The sequence below is a fragment of the Phascolarctos cinereus genome, unplaced genomic scaffold (assembly GCF_003287225.1).
Source record: "Phascolarctos cinereus isolate Bilbo 61053 unplaced genomic scaffold, phaCin_HiC Scaffold_1;HRSCAF=81, whole genome shotgun sequence".
In the NCBI taxonomy this organism is placed as follows: Eukaryota; Metazoa; Chordata; class Mammalia; order Diprotodontia; family Phascolarctidae; genus Phascolarctos; species Phascolarctos cinereus.
In genome coordinates this window covers 195,952,983-195,976,843 of record NW_027555514.1, presented here as the reverse complement: position 1 = coordinate 195,976,843, position 23,861 = coordinate 195,952,983, and the positions used below count along the sequence as shown (strand labels likewise).

The 23,861-nt window shown below is 37.0% G+C and overlaps 1 protein-coding gene across 7 annotated transcripts in view; it reads left to right on the top strand.

The window, feature by feature from the left end:
* DCP1B (decapping mRNA 1B) overlaps positions 1–23,861 on the top strand; it is a 101,796-nt gene that overhangs the window by 77,176 nt on the left and 759 nt on the right. For 3 of the 7 annotated variants that reach the window (XM_021001677.2, XM_021001681.2, XM_021001680.2), the window contains 2 exons: positions 68–316; positions 4,667–5,746. In XM_021001677.2, the coding sequence (XP_020857336.1) occupies positions 68–316; positions 4,667–4,762 (345 nt within the window). In that variant the 3' untranslated portion in view covers positions 4,763–5,746. The other 4 variants (XR_002327391.2, XM_078156116.1, XM_021001678.2 and 1 more) reach the window with 4 other exon arrangements.

Sequence of the window (23,861 nt, the reverse complement as noted above, 5' to 3'; positions counted from 1 at the left end):
CTGCATTCGCTTCTTTGAGTGCATTGCCTAATCCCTGCCCTTTGTGTATATGTTTTGGCATGAGCAGGTCATCTCACCTCAACGCATTCCTGCTACTGTGGCTCCTTCCCTGCTGATGTCCCCTATGGTGTTCTCTCAGCCTACACCTTCCTCGCCCAAGGTTGGTGAGAGTGGGTTGTTGCCACTAGGAAGCAAAGAACCCAGTGCGGCTTCTGCCAGCCTTCTTCTGCCTCTCCAGAACCCGGAGACTTCTGTGGTTAACAACAACTTACTGACCAAGCTGCAGCTTCAGGAGACACTTCTGCACCTCATCCAGGTGAGGAGAGGGCTATAAATCTTCTGTCCTCTTTCTGACATTTAAAATACCTTAACCATATCAGTTGTGTGGTTTTAGTTTTCTTAGACTGGTTTCTAGACAGAAAGCAGAGTTGGCCAGAACCTGCTTAGTAATTCTTTGAAAACAATGTAGTTTTATGATGGCCTGTCAGACTCAGAAGGTGATGTTCCTTACGGAGATGCGTCTCAATAATATTTATGATTTTTATTGTCGGAGCATCCCAGTTCACAAAGGATGTTTTAGATTACGGGGAATGATAAAAGCCTTCAAAGAAAGAACAAAAACATATTGAGATTGGCCAGGAGATAGCTCCTCACATGATTCTCATTTTCAAAGGGCACTTTTAAGAAGAGATCGTGAGTAGGAAACAAATGAGGCATAAATCTACCTTACACATAGTAAGCTAAGGAAAGTGGCAGGTTATTGAAGAAATAGGAAACAAGTAAATGTCTCCCTGTACCCTGGGGGCTTCCTTAGATCAGTGTGATCCTAAATGGAGTGAGTCAAATACCGTATAAAACCTTTCAGAAATTGTCGTTCGCTTTTTTTTTTTACCTAGTTGCTTATAGGTAAGTGACTTACAGACTTCCTTTCCAAATTCCAGTGTGCTATTCGTGACAAACCAGTCCTAGGGTAGGGCATTTTGCTATTTTATCTCTCAACCACCTTTAGATACCACCCATTTCTTCTGTAGAAAGTTGTGGGAAAGACAAAAGAATTATTCCAGTATTTTAAATTTACTGCGTTTGTTTCTACAACCTTTGAGGCATAAGGAAAGGGGAAAAAAATAGCCAAAGACAGTAAGGGAATCTATATGGCTTATATAACTATTTTTAAAATACCTCTAAGTATGCATTTTATGGTTTATTTTGAACCTGGTTAATGATGCCATAGAAGGTAATGAGGGGTTCCATTGACAGTCCCTTATCTATCATCTATCCAAGGATATATGTATATGTATGGTTTTCTATGTCATCATGCAAACAACTGATCTTACAACTATCAGCAACAGGTGTATTCATCTTACCTCCTACTGCCTCCCCCTGCCAAAAAATAAAACTCAGTTTGTTTTTTAATAAAATCTTGGGGACAGCTAGGTGGCGCAGTGGATAGAACACTGGCCCTGAAGTCAGGAGGACCTGAGTTCAAATCTGGCCTGAGACACATAACACTCACTACCTGTGTGACTCTGGGCAAGTCACTTAACCCCGATTGCCTCACCAAAAAAAAAAAATCTTGATACATTTTGTTTTGACACATCAGTCACTTCTCAATAAACAGCTCCCTCCCCTGATGCCTTCTTATAAAAAACATGTTAGATATAACTATGCAACTGTGACTGACAGTAGATGTAGCTTTCCACTTATACTTTAACATTTCTTAATAGAAAGGAGAGAAGAATGTTTTAACCTCAGTCATCTGGAATCCACTTTGGCCATTATATTTTACTTGAATTCTGTGGAACATTTTAGTGTTTCTTTCCTTTACATTATTGTAGTCATTGTTCTTTTGGTTCTTCTCTCTGTGTTCTGCCTCAGTTTATGAAAGCCTTCCTATGTTTCTCTGAAGTCTTCATCTTCATCTTCATCTTTTCTTATAATGCAGTATGATCATAGGATTATAGATATAGAATGAGAAGGAACCTTGGAGTTCATCTAGTCCAATCCCATCAGTTTACAGATACGAATACTGAAACACAGAAAGGTTCAACAACTAGTCATTGGTCACAGGTGGCACTGCCATGATTTGAACCCTTAGACTTATAACTCCAAATCCATATTGATAATAGAGATGAACTTGAAGTTGCAAACAGCTTGGGATTAGTGAAAGTGCTATGTATTTTCCCAAATGTGACCCAACCTATTTTCTTTCTCCTATTTAGTTCTGGGGCTAGGTGACTTCCCATCTGGCCAAGCTAGATATGCTAATGGACCAATTCAGTAGAATGGCCATCCAACTGCATGTCATCATTTGGGCAATATGCTTTCTTCATCCACTTTATTTTTCCAGTATGGATGACTAGGCCAATCTCTTCTGAGTGACTGTGGATCTCATTGAGGAAACCCTGTAAGTGGTCTGGGGCTTGGTACAATCAGCGCAATGTTATCTGGAAACAGGAGCGTCTGGAGAACATTGTCATGGATAGGTAATCCCTTTTCTATTTGTGTGAGTTCTCCATTCTCCCCACCACCTCTAGACATCACATATTTCTTTTGTAGAAAGTTTTGGGAAAGGCAAGAGGGTTATCCCAATATTTTAAATATACTGCATTTATTTCTATAATTTTTGAGGTACAAGGAAAGGGAAAAGGAATAGTCAAAGAAAGCAAGGGAAAAGAAAAGTAACCAGCAATTTAAGGCTATAAAAGATGAAACATGAAGCAGATAAATATCATGTATCATAACAGGAAAAAATTGACTTTGATGTATTCATCTGTTACCTTGGTGAGCATTTGCAACATATCCATTTCCCTGTCCACTTCTAAATTGAGAATCATTGAGAAGATTACTACTCTAGAGTCCTGATGTACTTTCACGTGCACATGCTGATATTCCGTTACACTCAAATACCACATTTTGTTCAACCACGTCTTGATTGTTGAAAACATAATTTATTCCAGCTTTTTGTTATCACAAGTAATGTTATTGTGAGTAGTTTAGTTCATATGGGACCTTTCTTTCTGTCATTGACCTTGGAGTATAAACTCAGTCAGTGAGATAGCTGGATCAAAAGATATTAACAATTTGGTAACCTTTCTCAAATAATTCAAAATAGTTTTCAAGAAAAATTCCATCAACTTAGCAGACATTTATTAACTACATAATAGTACAACAAGCTGTATTAGGTGCTAAGAATACAGAAACAAAAAAAAATGCCTCTCCTTTCTTCTCTTGGAGCTTTTAGACTGCTGTTTGGTAGTTGGAGAGGTGTGACACATGAACAAATAAGTATATTACAAAATGGAATAGGGCAAAGAAGAACTCCAAAGTACTTTAGGAAATTTTGAACTGTGGATGATCAGTGAAGGAATAAGTGGCCCCTTAGCTGAGCTTTGAAGAAAGAGAAGAATTTTAGTATGAAGAGATGAGGGATAGAGTGCATTACAGGTATATAGAATGGCACACTGACTACTTGAATACACAAATGTCTTACATGCAGAATGAGATTGAAAACAGCTATTATTCCATTGTGATTGGAGAACAGTGTATAAAGAGGTACAGTAATGTGAAATAAGACTGGAGTTGGAGCCAGATGAAGGAGTTTTTATTTTATCCCATAGGCAGTCAGGAGCCAATGAAGATTTTTGAGCAGAAAAGTGATGAACCATGAACCATGAAACCTGTTATCAGGAACATTATTTGGGTAGCTTTGTGGAGATAGAAGAGACTTAGGTCAGGAGGAACTTAGGTCAAGACACCCTGTTAGAAGAAGTGACAATCAGGATCTGCACCAAAGCAGCAGCTACATGAATACAGAGTAGCAACAGTTACAAGATACTTATAGAGGTAGAATCAAGTGGATTTGGAAACTTTGCGTGTAGAGAGCACAGGAGAAAAGGAATAATCAGAGATTCCTCAGGTTTTGAACCTGAGTCACTGGAAGAATATTGTCAAAAGAAATAAAAATTGAGAAAATAGGCTTAGGCTAGGGAAGTTGAATTCTTTTTGACTACTGATTTCAGATTCAGATACGTGATTTTAATATATTGGATTATTGTGGTAATTTGTCTAAGTACCAGATGATTCTTAGAAGGCCTTATCCTGATTTTAGCATTGCTAAATTTGTCCTTTCCTACTAAAAAAGCAAAATATTTTATTTTTTCCGATGATCTATTAGTAATGACTGTTTGGAAAGACACAGAAACATTTTAGAGAAGATAAGAGAATTAAGGCTCTGAAATCAGAAAAAAGGAGGTTGCAGTTGAATATAGAAGCATAAATTTATATAACTAATTAGATACTAAGGGGTTAATTATACTTTATAGACTCTTTACTTAAATATCAAGTTAAAAATATTATCTCCTTGTGTAATCTATTCATGAGGAACACATAGGAATGTAGGAAGGGAGATTTCCATTGACAACCAGATTTTTAAAATGAAAGATAAATAATGAAAACTAACTTCGAAATAAAATTATTTATATGCCATTCTGATTCACTCCATTGAGATCACATTAGCCTAAGGAACATCTCATTACAGAACCCAAGACTCCTAAAATGTTTGGGATGTAGACCAGTGTTTCTCTTAAAGAAGGTTATCACAGGCTGGATATAATACATGAGTACAACATCTTTCTGACATCTAACAAAATACTTCCTTCTCTTTCAGGACTCTCTGCCCCTTTCCCCTGCCTCCCTCTACTGTTGGCACCGCCCCTCTCCTTATTTCTTTAAATTGGATGATCAAGTGAAAATTAGGTTTTGATTTTTTAAATAAAAGAACCTAAAGATTATTGCTCTGCTTAATTGCATGGAAACTGCCACACTTTTTGTTTGGAGTGATGTTAAATGTTAGTGTTGCCAAAGGATTGAGAGAGGAAAGAGGTCCCAAAATGAAAACTTATGAGAACCTCTGATTTAGACTATAAATCCCTCAGATGGGCAGAAGACCCACAGTCAAGCCACTCTACCTATGCCTATTTTGCTAGAATGAATGGAAAGGTTAGTACTATTTTTGATAAGATACCAGTGAGGATGCCAAAGCTAAATTATTAATTCTTGCCAGAAGCAAACGTATTTATGCCATATTGTGAACATGGCTATTATAAGAATTTAATATATGAATTCCCTGGGAGCCCTTCAGTGACCACCAACAGTCCCCAGATTCTAATTGTGGACCTCAGTCATTTCGTCTCAGCTCATCCATCTATTTCATGCAACAAACTGAAGCTTCCATGAGTTACTCTGATGTTGCCACGTGACACCGTATTACACAAGACATTGTCTTACTGCTTGTCACACTGAACATTGACAACCAGAACCTGACTGCCCAGCCTGGTCTCTAACTGCACTTTAGCATTTACTTGTGCAATTAAAACTTCTAGCTGGATAGGAGAGACAGGCAGAGAGCTGAGCATCTTGTTGTCTAGAAATGGATGCCAGTGTAGTATCTTCTCTTTTTGAAACCCAAGCCTATTCAGCCCCCAAATGGAGGAGCCTTTCTTTCTCTAGAAATTGTGTCATATTCCATTGTGTCTTGTGATTTTTGTCTTCCAGAATGATGACAATTTCTTAAATATAATCAATGAAGCATATCTCTTCAGTGTCACACAAGCAGCCATGAAAAAAACTACAATGTAAAAAGAAAACTTTTTTAATTGATGATTTCCAAGGGACTTTCAGAATTCCAGCGAAACAAGGTTCTCCTAATGTCAAGTGTTGTTAAATTAAATGTTTCTGCATTTTTTAAGTGTGTATACTACTATGAAATAAAATGTCCTGGACTTTTTATGTACAGTCAATTTTTTTCATTGTATAATGTAGTACATACTGTACAGAGAAGTGAGTAGGTAGGAAATACCTTTTATTCAGCTTACACGTTAATTTTTTTCCCAATATGAGGCCACTGTTAGAACAAGCCTCTCTGTATGAAGGATTATGCTTTGAGTTTAGTTTCCTCTTTATTTGTAGATCGAATTATTCATCAAATAGTTATTTCCACACAGAGGGTGTATAACCAACATTATATCCGTTGCTCACACCCCTTTCATATAGCATGCTGTGGAAGGGCTAGCCACCAGGTGGCAGTGTCATTCCACAGATTGACCCTAATGAACTCTGGGAGTAATGGTCTGGCTTCTTCTAATAAAGCAAATCTTTCGTTTGTAAGGATTAAAACCAACTTTTCCTAGACTTTGAAAGGAAATTATTTCCTTTTAAACAAAATGGTGTTTATAAAAGCTTTCTGGACTAAATTTCCATCAAAGTCTCATTTTTTTCCCAGTTCACCATTTCTGAGGTGTCTAAAGAGAAAGATATGCTTGTCTGTACTTCAAACAAATATTTTATTGTTTTAAGCAATGTAAAATCCAATTGAGAAAGAGACTCTGGAGTTTTCTAAATCATTTTCTTAGTTTCCTAGAATAAACAGATGATGATGATTTTAGGAATTAAACAATAACAAAATAAACCAAGGGTTCTTAACTTGTGGCTCATGAACTTTTAAAAAATATATTTTGATAACTATATTTTAATATACTTGGTTTCCTTTGTAATCTTTTGTATTTTATTTTATGTATTTAAAAGTGCTGTTGTGAGAAAGTGTTCGTAGCTTCACCTCTCTGCCACAGGATCCATGATACAAAAAAGGTTAAGAACCCCTTCTCTAAACCATGTGACAAAATTATTTTTATTTCCACAGAGATTAGGAATGTAGGAGAAGTATGTAGAAATGTAGGAAGAAGTTGAAAGAGCCTTTGTCAGTTTGAGCCCACAGAGTATGTCAGAGAAATTGATCTCTTTTGGTCATTAGAAATAAATTAAATTTTACATTTATAGACTATTTTCTTCTAGGACTATGAAATAATCTTAAATATTATTGTACAACAACCAGACTTTTACATCTTACAGGTGGTAAAAGGTAAAAGGGTATTAGGTTTTCTAACAACTTGGGACTTGTGATCTTGGGCTTGAAGTCTTAAACCTTTACTTGGCCAGATCAGCAATAATAATATTAACCATATTGCCTGAATTTAAATGCTATATCTTTCTGAGCCTTAGTTTCCTTATCTGTAAAGTAGAGGTAATAACCCAGGAGAGATAACATCAAAGTACTTACCTCATAGAATTGTTGTGAGGCTCCAACAGGTACTGAATGAAAAACATTTTATAAACACAGAAGCATTGTATAAATGTCAGGTGCTGTTGTTCTTCTGAGATGCTCAAAATGCAAGTTAATGGAGATCAGATTCTGTATTATAATGCTTTGGTATCCTACACAAAGCTGAGCTCATAATTTATTGATTAATTAGTTGATTGCATGAATATGTACCATCTCTTGTACCTCTACCACTTCCTGCAAGGATGTTGGTAAGAACAAATGATAAAACCTGTTTTCTGGATGTAGAAACTAAGACACAGACCCGCAGTCAGATCTATTTATTCTGGTCCAGCATTCTTTTTTGTAATGGTATATCTTCGCTTACTTCTGATGATCTCATTTTGATATCCCTTTTCCACCTAATTTCCTTAGCCTATGTGCTTCAATATCAGCCAACAAACTTTTACTAGGGCCCTGCTGTGCAGTTTCCTAGGTACTAAAGAAGATGCCAAGTTTAGGTAAGATATGGTCCCTGTCTCTGAGGGGCTTACAGTCTAGTAGAGGGATTATTCACTAATACGCAATATTATAGCATGAGTATATTTTAAAAGTCGTAAAGTAAAGGGCTATGTGAAGTCCAAGAGATGTCTTTACCAACTGCGAGGAGGGGGATTAAAGAACCCTTCCTAAGGAGATGGTGTCTGAGTTGGGTTTTAGAGAATAGGTACCCAATTCAAATAGAGTACAACAGATGAAGATGGGGAGGGAGGAGGAGATTCCATGCATAAGGTAGTGTGGAGAAAGTATGAAAAACTCCATTTTCTAGATGCAGAAACCAAGAGATAGTTTGTAGAGACCCACAGCTAGGTGGTTTAACATATAACCCGATCAAAGCCTGGGAAGTATAAGAATTCAATGTGTGTTCAAGAAACAGAGTTGTCTGGTTGAGCTGAACTGTAGCATGCATGGTGGGTACTATAAAGGTAGGGTGGGTCCAGTTTGTAGAGGGCCTTAAATGTCAGACAAAAAGAAACTCATGATGCATAGTGAGTCACTAAAGATTTTTTTAGCAGAGTAGCATGATCAGACCTATATGCAAGAAAGGTTATTCTGGCAGTAGTATTGAGGTGAGATTGGAAGTGGGAAGACATGTAAACAAATTCTTGATAAGATCTAACACAAATGTCACTTTAAGGTTTACAAAGTTCTTTTTATCATCTCATTTGATAAGTGCAATAATAATATTTCAGTAATGTAGATGGCATTGAGGGCCTAAAAAAGGGTAGAATCGGTTGGAATCAGGGGATATAGATGCAGGAAATATTATGGAAATGGAATTATCAGGACCTGGTAATTGATTAGATGTGAGAAGTAAGGGAGAGATGACTGATGAACCAAAGTTCTGGAGGAGGTGGGAAGGAATGAGATAAACACAGGAAAAGGGATTAGCTTTAGAGAAGTTAAGGGTGCCACTTAATGAATAGTAGGGATATCTCTTATCACAAAGGGAAAGAACCCTCCCAGAGGCTGCAGGGATCATAGGGTCACAGACTTAGAACTAGAAGGAACCTTATAGGCTATGTAAGAGAATGTAAGTTTCTCACCCGAAGGCACACAGGTAGTAAGTGGCAGAATGAGGTTTTGCAACGTGGTCCTCTGACTGCACGCCTACTGTACCACACTGAGAAAGTTTGAGAAATGAAGAAGGGGAGATGGAAGAAGTGTGGCAGAGTTGAGGGAAGCCCCTGTCGAATGTCTTCAATCTCAGTGAATTAGAAGGGTAGGTCACTCCCAATAAGTAGGAATTCTAGAGGTGCATTTAAATAACAAAAGGAGAGATGGAATAAGTTGCTGTTGGAAATAAAATAAGGGGTTGATAAGGATGAAAAATTGAGCAGCCACAAGGGCTCAGCTAAAGGTATGTCCCAAGGCACTTAGTTGCTAGTGAGACATTAAAATGGCAAATCACGAGGGTCAAGGGTGGGTATGGAAGCAAATAAAAACCAGAATCAAGAGGTAGAGTAGAAGAACCGGAGTGGTTTACAATAAGGATGAGGAAGCTGTTTAATGTGAGACTGAAAGAGATTGGAAGGGTAGGGAGTTGTGGTTAGAATGGAACTTTGTAACTTCTGGATCTTGAAAGTGATACAAATTCTAAGAAATGGTTAGTTCTAAAATGTATTGCATGTGCCTGAAGCAGAGTGTAGGTTTTTGAAGTTGAAGGGTTTGAGAAATTAAGAGATCATATTGCTAGAGGGACCATTAAGATGAGTATTGAAGTCTCTAAGGATGAGGAAGGGGGCCGGGGTAGAACGAAACGTCATGAGCTAGGTACTCAACTCAGTGAAAAACTCGGGCATAAATAAAAGTGCCTGCAGATTTTTTTTAATAAGCATTGAATAAGTGAACAAAAAAACCCCAAAACCATTAACTTCAGTACCTATCCTAACAGATGTCTGTATGCAAGTGAAGATAAAAGACCATGGGCATAGCTTCATCAGACCTACATTCTGTGCTGTACTTGTATCTTTTTAGGTCAGCACTCCAGCGATCTGTTTTTAAAATCATAAATTCTCCATCTTTTACTGGGATGAATCACTTTAAAAGTGTCAGCACTGATTCATTTAGGCCAAAGACTTTTTCTTTTTAAAGGTCTGGAGGTGATGAAGAGGTTATTCCTTATATCTAGTGAAGCAGGCAAGAACATTTTAGTACACAGCATTCCAGGACTTAGAGCTTAGATTGAAAATCATGTTTGGGGTGGCCAAAGTTAGATATCAAAGATGAACTTTTCTTACCCCATCACTATGCTTGCTCTGCCATTAGCCCAATTCTCTTTAAATTCCATTGACCTCATGGTAGATGTTTGCCTTGTACTGCTTTCAAGCTAATTGGGTTTGAATTTAAAGCACTAGGATGTTAATTTACTAAAGGCACCATAGTCCAATGCAGTGGCCTTCAACATTTTTAAGATGGTGAAAAATTTGTACTTTGTTCTTATGTCCTAGGACTGCAGTCATTTGGAAGGGATGGAATAGATGCTCATTAGTGTCCCCTGTGAGTATGTGACAGAACTTACACACACACACACACACACACACACACACACAGGGTTGCAGTCCCTCTCCATCTCAAAGGTACAGGCCTTTGAGCAAATTACTTTACCTCTCTATTCTCCATCAATAAAGATAGTAATACCTGCCTCTCTCCACAATTAAAATAATAGATAAGAAAGTATTATGAGTTCCTGAAAAGGCACTGAAGTAACCTAAAGACAAACTGGTAAATTCCCCTCCTAAATGACTACATGCCCACTACCATCTATCTGTTTCCATATTTATGGGTAAAGCACCATTTTAATTTCAAATAGAAGGCTGTATTATTGAAGAGACTTTATATTCTAGACATACTTTTCCTCCCAAAAAGTATAGTCATTCTTCACATAGATTACTGTTAATGTGGTACAGTGGAAAGAGCGCTTGGGTTTGGAATCATTTGACCTAGGTGCAAATCTTGGCTTTTCTACTTACTACTTGTATAATCATGGGAAAATCAGTTCTCCTTTCTGGCCTGATTCTTCATCTTACAGATGATGAGGGGATTGGTCTAGATAACTCACATCCCCCAGTTACATACAAACTAAGCTTTGGGGCACCCAAAATTAAGTATCAGAGATTAACTTTTGTTGTCCTATCACTGTCCATGCCTTCATGCCTGGTCATTAGCCTAGCTCAAACATAGCCACAGGCACATGCAGACCCTTCTAAAGCTCTTTCTAACAAAGCCAAACAACATTAATTATGTTCTTTTTTGGTAACAACTTATATGTTGTTCCTAACTGTACAAAATACATTTCCACAACTGAATTACTCTGTTATTTCCAAAAGATTCAGACAGAATCAAGAACAAGATTGGCTTTGTCATAAAGGTAAAAAAATTTTTGATATTCAACAAATTCATTAATTTTTTGGTCACAGTTAAGGTTAACTGTATTTCTTGAACCTCTAGAATAAACTTTTCCTTTCTTGTTCCTGGATGAAGAGGAAAATCAGAATAAATATAATACTCTGCATTGGATGGATGTTCAAAAGGTACCTGAGGTGAAGAATGTAAGGAAGGGCCTGACTTTTTTTATTGGGCCCTATTAAGTGAAATGTATTTTCAACAACTTTTTCTTTACTGTACCCACCATCCACTAAGCTTTGTCCTGTGTGTAGCACTGTGTTCCACATAGTACAAAATGAGTTGGATATAATGTCTGCTAGAGTTCAAGTTCACCCGCCTAAATTTGCCAACTTTTAAAAAAATGTCTTAGTCCCAGGCCAGTGCTGGTTTCTGGTCTATTTCTACTGACTATAATGAAAATTTATTTATGTCAGAATTCTAGGGTGATCTTTATGATAAGATCTTCTTTCTGTTGGGTATGAAACAAAGGAATGAGGAATATTGACTCTCCAACTAAGGGTTCTGCTTTTTTTCCTAAGTTTTTGGCTTTATGGTGATATTAGTGCCCAGCTTTCTCTCAGGCTTCTAAGAGACTTGATTATAAATAAATACCTTTATCCATGGAATAGGTGATATCAAGCCAAAGAAAATACTTTTAAATTACCCTATGAAAACTGGGCTCAGGTGTGGCCCACCTATTTATGTCATGCTGGATGTCAGCCCTATTCCAGCATGAAATGTGATCTGTGGCAAGGCTTGCAAGAGAGATAGCTGAGAACTGAGATGCCCTGATGTAGTTATAAAATCCTTAGTTCCTTGTGGGTAAAGGTCAGTCATAAGGGTTCAGCCATTGTGCTTTATGGACAAACAGATCCAGCCCTTCTATTGGCAAATAGCTGAGGTAGCTAGATGGTGCAGTAGATAGGGCACTGGCCCTGGAATCAGGAGAACTTGAGTTCAAATCCAGTCTCAGACACTAGCTATGTGACCCTGGCCAAGTCACCTAACCCTTTTGCTTCCAGGGGAAAAAAAAACCCAAAAACCAAATAGTTCTTATTTTTCATTGGTACCCAGTCTGCTACTCTCTCTCTCCCTCCCTCCCTCTCTCCCTCTGTCCCCCTGTCCCTCCCTCTCTCTCTGCCTCTCTCTCCCAGTTAAATTTATAATGTACCGACAATAGGCCATAGTAGACACTTTATGACATGGAGCTGCTTGGTAGGCTTTCTCAATATTTTATTGAATAATTGGTTTTAAGTTTTAAATGAAACCACTCTTTATTTATTGGAAGTTGGAAGACCAGTTAGGAGTCTGTTTCAATAATCTAGGCAAGAGATGATGAGAGTGAATTAGAATGGTTCATGGTGGTATGGGTGGAGAGAAGAGGATAGATAAAATAGCTATAAATGTAAGTTAAGTCAACAAGACTTGGCAACAGACCATGTGAGGGAAAGGATGATTCCAAGATTATAAACACAGTACCTGGGAGGATGATAGTACACCCAACATATATAGAAAAGCTTAGAGGAGAAGCAGATTTGTACATGTACCATAGCAAAGGATAAGAGGTTTTGTTCTCTTCTTCTCATGTTTGCATGAGACCCAGAACCTCTTCTAGTGTCAATAAAATGGAAATAATGATCTCCTTATAAGTAAAATATAAGGGTGAATTAGACAAAGCAAAGTTCTTAGAATGAAGCCATTTACATCTTTTGTGGGGAGGGGAATCTGGATCTGTAGAGATGTTCCCCAGTATGCAAATTCTTTCTTCTAATGAAGATTGGCAGCTCATTTGTAACTTATGGTTTGTTTTTTAGGGAGTTGCTGGGGGGGGGGGTTGTCACTGAGAGGTCAGGTGATTTGCCTATGGTTATACAGCTAGAAAGAAGAATGGCAAGACTTGAACCGAGTCTTTCGAAATTCAACTGTGGTACTTTATCCACTAAACCATGCTGTTGCTCATATTTCTATTATTAAATATATATGGTAGAATTGTTTAATCCAGTGAATTTATTGCGTGTACTCAGCATTGTACTATACTATAGCATGGAAGATCAGAAAATACAGAAGCAAAAGATGCCGAGTCAGCTCGTGGGGGAATCCCTCATGTTGTTCCCCCAACCTAAAATGCCTTCCTTCTCTTTCCTTTTTCCCCTCAGCCATAAGTGTCCTGGCTCAATTACTACTTCATCCATGAAGTCTTCTCTGACTTTTCTGCTTAAGTTAGTCCACTTTGCTCTTCCTTTCCTCCGACTTCACACAGTACTTCTAGTTGTAGACTCAAGGACCTTAGAAATCACCTAATCCAGACTTATTTTACAGGTGAGAAAACTGAGGCTCGTAGAGAAGTCACTTGCTCACATCATTAAGCTAGTTAGTAGCAGAGCCAAGACTAGAACCCAGGCCTCCTGCTTCCCACTGTCCCCTTTGTCACTAGACAATAATGCTTGCTGTTTTCCTTTAGTTGTTTCTGGTAGAAGCAATAGAACCCAGTGGAATAGCATTGTTGACAATGTATTATACCATTGTTAGTTGTTTCCCTACATTTGTGCCTAGTTATGTGCTCCATGCCTGAAACCTAGATGTGCTACACACCTAAAACCAAGTGTCAAGAGAGAGAATGTTTGTAAAGTGCTTAGCACAGTGCCTGTCACATAGTAGGTGCTTAGTAAATGTTTGTTCCATCTCCCCATCTCCCACCTTGAAATGTAATTCATGTGGACTAGACTCCCTCATCAAGGGCAGCTAGGAGTTTTTTGCTTATCTGGAATATCAAACTCCTTGTTACAGTTTTATTTTGTTCTTTCCAGTCCAAAGATCACAGTATCATAGAATTGGAAGGGATCTAACCCCCTCATCTCGTTGATAAGGAAATTGGAGCCCAAATATATTAAGTGATTTGGCCAAGGGCACATGGATGGTAAGTTGCAGAGTCAGAATTCAGACCCAGATCCTCTGCCTCTTAATCCAGTATTCATTCCACTCCACTATGCTGCCTCTTTGTTCTCTTTGGCAGAGAAAACTGTAATAAAATATGATTTAGGTACCCTTTTGCCTATCATCCATGATCATTACCCTACTCACACAGAGCAATCTCTGCTTTGTTAATCCTCTTTTCCTTGATATAGTTTTTTAAAAACTTTTTTTTTATAGGTTTCCTTGCCAGCCTCAGCTCTTTCTGAGATTTAGTACTCTTGACTTATAGGACCATGCACACTTTTGTATTCATCTTTTTTAACATGTCCTTGTTTCTATTTTGTGTGTTTTTTACTATTGTTTTGACACAGTCGTCACTTCCAAATAAAGAACCTTACCCCTACCCCTATAATAGAACCTTCCCTTAAAAAACAAGCAAAGTCATCTAAAATAATTATTGGACTGATAGCACATGCAACTTTCTACTCTTTTAGTTTATCTTTTCTAAACAGGAAGAAAGGAAGTTTATTTTAACATCAGTCATCTGGAACCAACCTTGTACCATTGTATTTTACCTGAATTCTATTATCTTCTAATGTTATCTTCATTTGTATTAATGTAGTTACTGTATTGTATTTTTTTTCAACCCTTGTTTTCTTCATTCTATGTAAGTTTGTACAAAATGTCCCATATTTCTCTGAATTAATACTTGTCATTCCTTACAATGAAATAATTACACATTATATTCATACACCACACTTTGTTCAACTATTTCCCAGTTGATTAATATCTAATTTGTTTCCATCTTTTCATCACTACAAATAGTGTTGACATGAATTTGGTACCTGTGGGACCTTTATTTCTGTCATTGATTTTCTTAAGTATAAATTCATTTGTAGGATCATTAAATCAAAACATATGAATAGTTTAGTAGTATTTCTTGCATTATTCTAAATTATTTTCCAGAATATTTGCTCCAGTTTACAGCTCCACCAGTAATACATTATTGAGTCCGTTTTCCCAAAGCATCTCCACCATTAACTATATACCCACCTCTTATCACCTTTGCCTAATTGATGTTTGGATGATATGTAAGTGTTGTCTTAATTTACATTTCTCTTATTATTCATGATATGGATCATTTTTCATATGGTTATTGATTATTTGCATTTCTTTTTAAAATTTTGTTCATATCATTTAACCACTTATCCATCTATTAAGACAGTATATCATAGTTCAAATCCTGCCTCTGACACTTTCTACCTATGTGACCTTGGATAATCAATTAATCAATAATCAACAAGTATTTATTAAACATCTGTTATGTGCTAGGCTCAATGAGTACAACAATTTCTACTCACAAAGAGCTTATATTCTAAAGGAGGAGAGAGCATATAAATATATATATGGCATAAATATGAAGTGAATAAATATATACAAAATAGCTCAGTTAGGAAGAGAGGGCACTAGAGGTTGAAGGAATTAGAAAGTTGTACTTGAGCTACATTTTGAAGAAAAAGAGTGATTTTGTAAGGGGAGGGTAGAAAGGAATACATTCTAGATGTGGAGTAAAGCCAGTGCAAAGGCACCAAGATAGGAGGTAGAGTGTTATGGGTGAGTGACAAAGAGGCCAATTTGGCTAGATTGAAGAGTGCAGGAGGGTAATGTCCAATGAGGCTGGAAAAATAGGTTGAGGCCAAATTGTGTAAAGTTTTAAAAGCTAAACAGAGAAGCTTCTGTGTGATCCTAGAGGCAACAGGAAGTGACTGGTATTTATTATGTGGGGGGGGGGTTTGACATGGTCATTTATGCACTGAAGAATTTGCACTGGAGAACTTTGGCAGAATTACTATGTAGGATGGACTGGAAAGGGGAGAGACTTGAGTCAGGGAAACTGTTGAGGAGAATTGCAGTAATACTGGCAATGAAGGCCCGAACCATGGTGGTAGTTGTGTAAGCAAATGAAATCAGAAATATTTGAGAGATGTAGCAGTTAAAAAAAATGTGAGATTGGCAACTGATTGTATATGTGTAGTGAGGGACAGTGAAGAGTCAAGAATAATGCCAAGGTTATAAACGTAGGTGACTGGATGGTAGTGCCTTCAATCAACAAGCATCTATTAAGCCTTTACTGTTTGCTAGGTACTGCACTTTAATAGAAATGAGAAATATGGAAGAGAGGTAGTTTGAGAGAAACATTGAGTTCAGTTTGGGAAGTGTTAAAATTATGTTGCCTCTAGAACATCCAGTTTGAAATGTCCAAATGTCAATTTGTGATGCAGGATTGAAGCTCAAGGGAGATGCTGAGACTAGATGTGTATATGTATTTATATCTATGAGTCATTGGCATAGTGATAATAATTAAACTCATGGAATTTGATATAGTCACCAAGAGAGAGTATAAAGAGAGAAGAGTAAGGGACTTGGGAGAAAGCCTTGGAGAACACCTACAGTTAGGGGATGTGATGTGGGTGATGAACCAACAAAGGAGACTAAGGAGAAATGGTTAGACAGGTAGGAGAACCAGGAGAGAGCAGTAACATGAAACATCAGAGGAGAAGACAACAGCCAAGAAGAAAGAGCAGTCAGTGCCTATAGAATATCTAGTTCAAGACATCCAAGAGGCAATTTTGGGAGGTGGGAGTGACTGTAGCTCAGCAAAGAAACTAGGGCAGGAAGTACATATCTGGGAATCACTTGCATAGAGATGATAATTGAACTCAGGAGTTGATGAGTTTGCCCAGTGAGATAGTATAAAATGAAAAGAGAAGGGAGATGATTAGGACAGAATGTTGGGAAACACCCAGGGTTAGTGGATGTGACATGGCTGAAGAGCCAACAAAGGAGTATGAGAAGAGGACAGGGAGAAGAAGCAGCAGGAGAAAGCAGATTCAGGAAAACCTGTAGAGGAGAAAATATCCAGAAGGAGGTTATTAAGAGTGTCGTGAAGGATTCACATTGAGAAAAGCCTATAACATTTGGCAACTAAAATATCATTGATAACTTTGGAGAGGGTAGTTCCAGCTGAATTATAAGGCTAGATTATGGTGGATTTAGAAAAGAATGAGAGGAGATGAAGTGGAACCACCCATTGTAGATAGTTTTCTAAAGTAATTCAGCCACATAGGGAAGGAGAGAGGTTAAAACAATAGTAAATATGATTGAGTCAAGTAAATATTTTTGTTTTTTCTTTTTAAGGATTGGGGGAAGCCTAGTTATGTTTGTAGCCATCTTCCTCTGAGACTTGAGTAAGGAGAATAGAGGGAAATATCAGTGATTTAAACTGAGGAAGAGGGGAAAAGGAGGAACTCTCCAAGAACATTCTCAATTTTTTCAGTGAAGCGTGAGGTGAGGTCCTCAGCTGAGAGGGTGAGTTATCGTGGGAGGCTTGAGGAAAGGTAAAAAGGAACAGCTGATAATTTCCCCCAGGTCTGTTTAGCAACTTGTGAATAGGAGTAAAGGATGGTAGATTAATCTAAGGTTAGGGCTTGACAAGTTGTTATTGGTGATAGGACGTGGGAGGCAAAGGAAACAGGGGTGAAGGATATTACAGAGCTGACTTGATTCACTCAGGAGTCAAAAATAGGGAAGGGAGAATAATGTAGCCAGTAAAGGCATGATGACCTGGGAAACAAATGGGGTAGAAGGAATGGAGGTCACAATGAGGAGAAATAATGTTTTAGGGGTCCCCCCTCTAACTCTGTAATCATACAAATGTCTCAGTGTTATAAATTCATGTAACTTCCCTATAGATTTTGGATGTCAGAATTTTGTCAAAGATGCAAAAAAATTTTTCCTAATCCGACCTTTTCTTTCTATTATAAAGAATTGATTTTCTTTATACAAAAGCTTTCTAATTTTATGTAATTGAAATTTTCTACTTTGTCTTTTATAATTCCTCTTATTCCTTAAGTGGTTATGAATTTTCTCCCTAAACATAGTTGTGAAAGATATGATCTTCCATTCTTTAATTTCTTTTATACTATGACCTTTTATATTTAAATCATTTATCTATTTGGAATTTATTGTGGTATATAGTTTACGATGTTGATCTAAACCTATTTTCCATTTTTCCCAGCAGTTTTTTGTCAAATAAAGAGTCCTTCCCTGGTTGTTTGTCTTTTGGGGTTTTTCCAACATTGGCCTGCCATACTTATTTGCTTTCAGGTATAGTTTATCCAGTGTATTCAACTGATATACCTCTTTATTTTTTAGCTAGTCCCAAATAGTTTTTATTATAACTGCTTTGAAATATAATTTTAGGATCTGGTAATGCTAGGTCCCCTAAATTCCTCTTTTTTTCATTATTTGTTTTGAAAGCCTTGACTTTTGTTCCTCCATATGAATTTATATTTTTATCAGGTTCTGTAAAGTGTTCACTTCAGTAGTCTGGTATTGTGCCTCTACAGAAGCATAATTTGGTAATATCATTATTTTTGTTTACTGGTGCAGCCCAGCTATGAACACTGTAAATATCCCTCCAATTATTTAGGTCTTTATTTCAACAAAAACTGTTGTATAGTTCACAGTATCACACAGCTGTGCTAATCCCTTCAGGGCCTAACCAGAGATTTGTCTACTGACCTTGGTCAGAGTTCTTTTGGCCCACTTCAAGACCATTGTTTTCTCCATCATCTTATCTCCTCGTCCAGCCAGTTTTCAAACTTCTTCTATGGACTCAGGCATTAGTTAACCTTCAGAAGTTAGTATTTGTTTATATAGCTGCTGCTTCCCCCTAGAAAATCTCAAAACATTTTAAATGTATTAAACAAGGTAGTAGCTTGGGAAAATACGTTTGAGATAAAGGAGGAAAATTCATTAAAGGGACAGTTTTCCCCACTGTGCTTCCCTTCTCAATTCTTTCACTTGCTTCTAAGACCTTTTCATAATGTACAACTCTCTAATACCGTGTTTAACTGTCCACTGGTCTCCTTCACATGAGTCTTATCTCTGGGTTATATTATCTTAATGTGCTGGTGCTATGGTACCCAAAAACAGGGACAAAATCTCTTCAGAACAAGCACACACACACACACACACACATCTCCCACACACACTCACTCTTCCATGCTCACTTATTGAACTTGGTCACTGCTTGGCACTCCCTCCAAAAGTAACTTCTGATGCCTCACTGTCTGTTGTGTTCTTCTACCGTAGCTAAGTCTGCATTCTGTGCAAGCCCAGCTGACCTTGGGAACTCCACCCCACCCACCCCTCAGAAGAAGAGCAAAGTAAAGTGGCTGCTCCCTTGTGGCCACCTACAAGGAAGCAAGGTCAAGTATAAAGACTACAGCAGACTTGTCTAAAACTTCACCTTCTACTTCAGTCAAATCTGGTTGCATAATTCTAAAGGTGAAACTTCGCAGTAGGACCCAAGGCTATGTTTTAGTTCTTCCCCTTTCTCCAGTGGGTGATATACTATCTCTATATTTGAAGCTCTGCCAGAAAAGAGGCATTTAACAAATCTGGAGGTTGGTGGAGGGGGCGGGGGGGGGAAGGGGCGCAATCCTATCCATAGACAAAAAGCAACACTCTCCGCTCCAGTCCACATGACTTATCAGAGACCATGGTATTAAATGAAAAGGAACTGCTACACTTCACAATAGAAAGTTGTCCCCCACCCCCCGCTCTCACTTGATTGCTGCAAGCATCAAAGTGAGGAAAGAGAAAGCTAGTGCCAACAGCCTACCTTCCCTATCTGAATGGACATGAAGCCATGAGCACATGGGCTAGTTATTGCTTCTGTCCCTATTGTGTCTGTTCTTTTCTGTCTCCAAGTAAAGAAAGTATTAGAGATAGAACTGACTGTGCTGTGACATTGTGAACTTCAAAAAGGTCAAGAGAGGCCCAGGAGCCAGAGTCCAGGCTGGAGCTTGCAGTCAGCTGGCACAGCAAGTGGGCTAATCCCAAAGCCAAGGTGGCAGGTCCTATAATCAAGGAACCACTTTGGCCCTGGGCTATGCTGCATTTGTAAGTGAAAGTGGGGTGGATGCTTTGTAGCAACTGACTTAAGACTGAGCCTGCTTTCCCTAGCAACCAAGGGAAGAGGTATTGGAGGGGGGGGGTTGTTTATACTTCTGTTCTTACTATATCTTCTCTTAAATATCTGTTTGTAAAATATAATATATACAACATATAAAGTTTTATATGTGTATATACTTTATATATATATATATATATATGCAGTTACACATAAATGTGTACCTATATGTACATATACATATGTCTTTCTATAGAGAGAGACATACATGTATGTATACAGATATACTTTACTAGGAAGAGGATCAGGCAGGATCAGAAAGAGGTTGATGTATTTCTGCACCAAATTCTTTGTTTGTATGTGTATATGTTTATGTAGTTGCTCAGTCCTTCTTTGTCTAGTTCAGATAAATTCATCTGATATCCACTCCCCAAACTTCTTCCTTCTTGTTTTTACACTCTTCTCATGTGTCCCAATTATAAGAAATGAGAAGTTCTACCCTCTTTTTTCCTCCTGTATACACTGGTGTATTTTATGACCCCTCTAATTCTCTTTCTCATTTTAATGCTCTCAAAATAACACTAATTCATTCCTAAGTCCTCTGTTTTTTCTTATGATACCCTTTGAAGTCATTATGGTTCTGAAAGGACACTTGTTTCATCTTTCTCTATTAAGGTGTTAGTAGTCCATTATCATACAGTCCCTTGTTAATTGCTCACATGAATTTACCTTTCCAGGTTTCCCTGGACTCTTGTGTTTGTATTTCAAAGTTCCTACTCAGTTCTGATCTTTTCATCCAAAATAAAAATGCTTGAAAATTCTCTATTCCATTAAAAGTAAACTCAGAAAAAAAGAGTAATTCCACAATAAGTACAAGCAGAATTTCCAATAAAAGAGTAGATCAGCCACAAGAGACTGCATGTGTGGATGAAAAAAAATGTAGTAAGAGATTTTTTAAATAGATCTTTTCAGAAAAAAAATTGGAAGAATAAAAAATAGTTTAAAATAAGAAGTAGAAAACCAGACTCAAATAGCAGATATCTTGAAAAAAAAAAGACTGTAGTAAAGAGAACTCAGTGATTCAATGAAACAAACAAAAATTTAGAACAAAATCAAAAACCTAAAAAAATTGTAAGAACATGTAAAGTATCTATTGGAGGAATCTAGGTAGCTCAGTGGATAGAGGGCTGGGCCTGGGGTCAGGAGGACCTAAGTTCAAATCCAGCCCCAGACATCAGCTTTGTGACTCTGAGAAAGTCACTTAACATATATTGGCCTTAAACCATTGGAGAAGGAAATGGCAAACCACTCACAAACCAAGAAAACCCCATGATCAGGTCACAAAAGTCAGATACGACTGAACGATGAAAGTGGTATCAAAGACAAGTGAACTGGAAAATAGGATAAAGACAGACAGTTTAACAGACTCTGTGAAAAACAACCATACAAAAAGCCTAGATAATATATTTATGAAATCATTTTAAAAGCTGCCCAGAACTATCAGAACTGTAAGGTAAAGGGAAAACAGATAGAATTACTTCCTAAACAAAGACTCCATTTGAAAATATCCAGATATGCCATTGCCACAATTTAGGGCTTGAAAGTCAAAGGAAAAAATATGTCAAGCAGCCAGAAAAAAAAGGACATGAAGTACTAAGGAACCATAGTCAGTAGCACATAGAACTATATCACAACTATTAAAAGGCAAGAAATCTTGCAACATAAAATACCAGCAGGCAAAAGAAAAAGGTTTACATCCAAGAATAGCTTATCTTGAAAAAAAATGAATATATCCCTACAGGAAAAAGAATGGATTTTTAAAAAAAGAGGACTTTCAAATATGATTAATGTTTAAATAGCAGCACTGAGTAGGATTTTTGAAATGCAAACAAAGGAGGCAAGAGAACCTAGAAATGTAATTCTACTTGAGTGTTACGAAGGGGTTAATGATGATCATGATCATGGGAGAAGAGACCCATGTCCTTTCAGAATCCCACTATCGTTTAGGGCAGACGTCACATCTTGGCAGTAGGTAGGGGCCAAAATTAAAATAGGTTAAACTTCTTTGGGTCACAAATAGGTTAGATTAGAGACAGACTGACAATGGTTAGTTGCTGCGGGTCACTCTTATCTGACTGGGCAAAGGAGGGTTGAACACACGTACACAAAGATTTTGGTGTGGAAATACATTAAATTCAACAGGGAAATAGATGGGGATGTGGAGGAGGTGCTTAAGAGGTAGGGTACATTTGGGAAGAGAATGGTCACAAGCAAAATGAACTTTAACTCAAAATCATAAAGGGAAGATTAAAAATAGAGAAAGTATAAGAATCATTGCTCAGAGTCTGGTCTGGGTAAGGAGAGGAGGGGGAAAAGAGTGGGATTACACCACTTTGATTATAGATTACTAATACTGATATAATTCCTTTTCTTTCATCACCCTCTTTATCTTTGTAAAGAGGGAGCTGAAGGGCAAAGAAAAAGTTATAAAAGGATATGGTAGAGGAAAAGAACATTTAACAATCGTAACTGTAAATGTAAATGAAAAGAATTTACTCAGAAAAATGGAGTATAGCAGACTGGATTAGAAAACAATCCAACTATATGTTGTTTAAAAGAAAGAACTGAAACATTCACACAGATTCAAAATGGAACTAGAGCAGAATTTATTATACCTCAGGCAAATTCCCCAAAAGCAGGTGTGGCAATCATAAACTCAGACAAGGGAACAGTAAAAATAAATGTATTTAAAAGAGTTAAGGGGGAGAGGGACTGTTATGCTTAAAATCACCATAGAAAATGAAATAATATCAATACTTAATGTATTTGCACCAAATGGCATAATACCTAAGTACCTAAAATTAAAGCTAACCAAACTGTAAGAAGAGACAGATAACAAAACTAACAGTTGGGACCACAATATATCCATTTCAGAACTAGATGAAATCTAGCAAAAAACAAAACAATGGTATTTTAGAAAAGTTAGATATGATAGAGCTCTGTCAACTATTGAATAGATATCAAAAGCGTGCACATACATGAATTGCAGAAATTGGCCACGTGCTAAAGCATAAAAAATGATAAACTAATGCATAAAAGCAGAAGGACGTCTTCAAATTTAAATGGAGACTAATTACATCTTAAAGGATGTGTGGGCCAAAGAACAAATCATGGAAACAAAAGATAATTTTATTTAAAAACAATGGCGTCAAGAAAACATACTAAAACCTTTGGGATATAGCCAAAGCAGTACTTAAAGGGCGTTTCATTTCTAAACATTTTCATAAACAAAAAAAAAGAGAACACATTGGTGAGTTAGGTGTGCAACTTTTTTTAAAAAATAGAAAAGCCTTTTTAAAAAATCAAAGCCCTAAAGACAAAAAATAATCATTTTGAAAATAAAGTATTTAAAAACTTAATATTTTAATGATAAATGAAATAGATATTTTTTACCAAAAAAAAAACATTAAAATAAGACAAATCACTAGCTAATTTGATTTTTTAAAGTTTTGTTGACTTTATATCACAAACATTGCCAGATTACTCCCATTCCATAATAGCTCTTTTCACAAAGTAAAACAGCTAATGCAAACTAACAATATAGTCATCTCATCTGAAAGAACAAGAAATATTTTGCTTCTCTACACCCCCCCAACCTCTTTGTTTTTAAAGTTTTTTTTAATTAATAGAAATCTCCTTACAAATTTCTTGTAACAAATACCCATTATATATATGTATATATATCAACACATATATAAATTATTCAGCAGTCTTTAAAATCATTCATTTTTACATTATTGATACTATCATAAATTGTTCCTTTAGTTCTGCTTACTTCACTCTGCCTAAGATCATGTCTTTCCATATTTCTTTGAAATCATCTATTACCTCATTTGTTTATTTATTTGTTCGTTTTTGCTGAGGCAA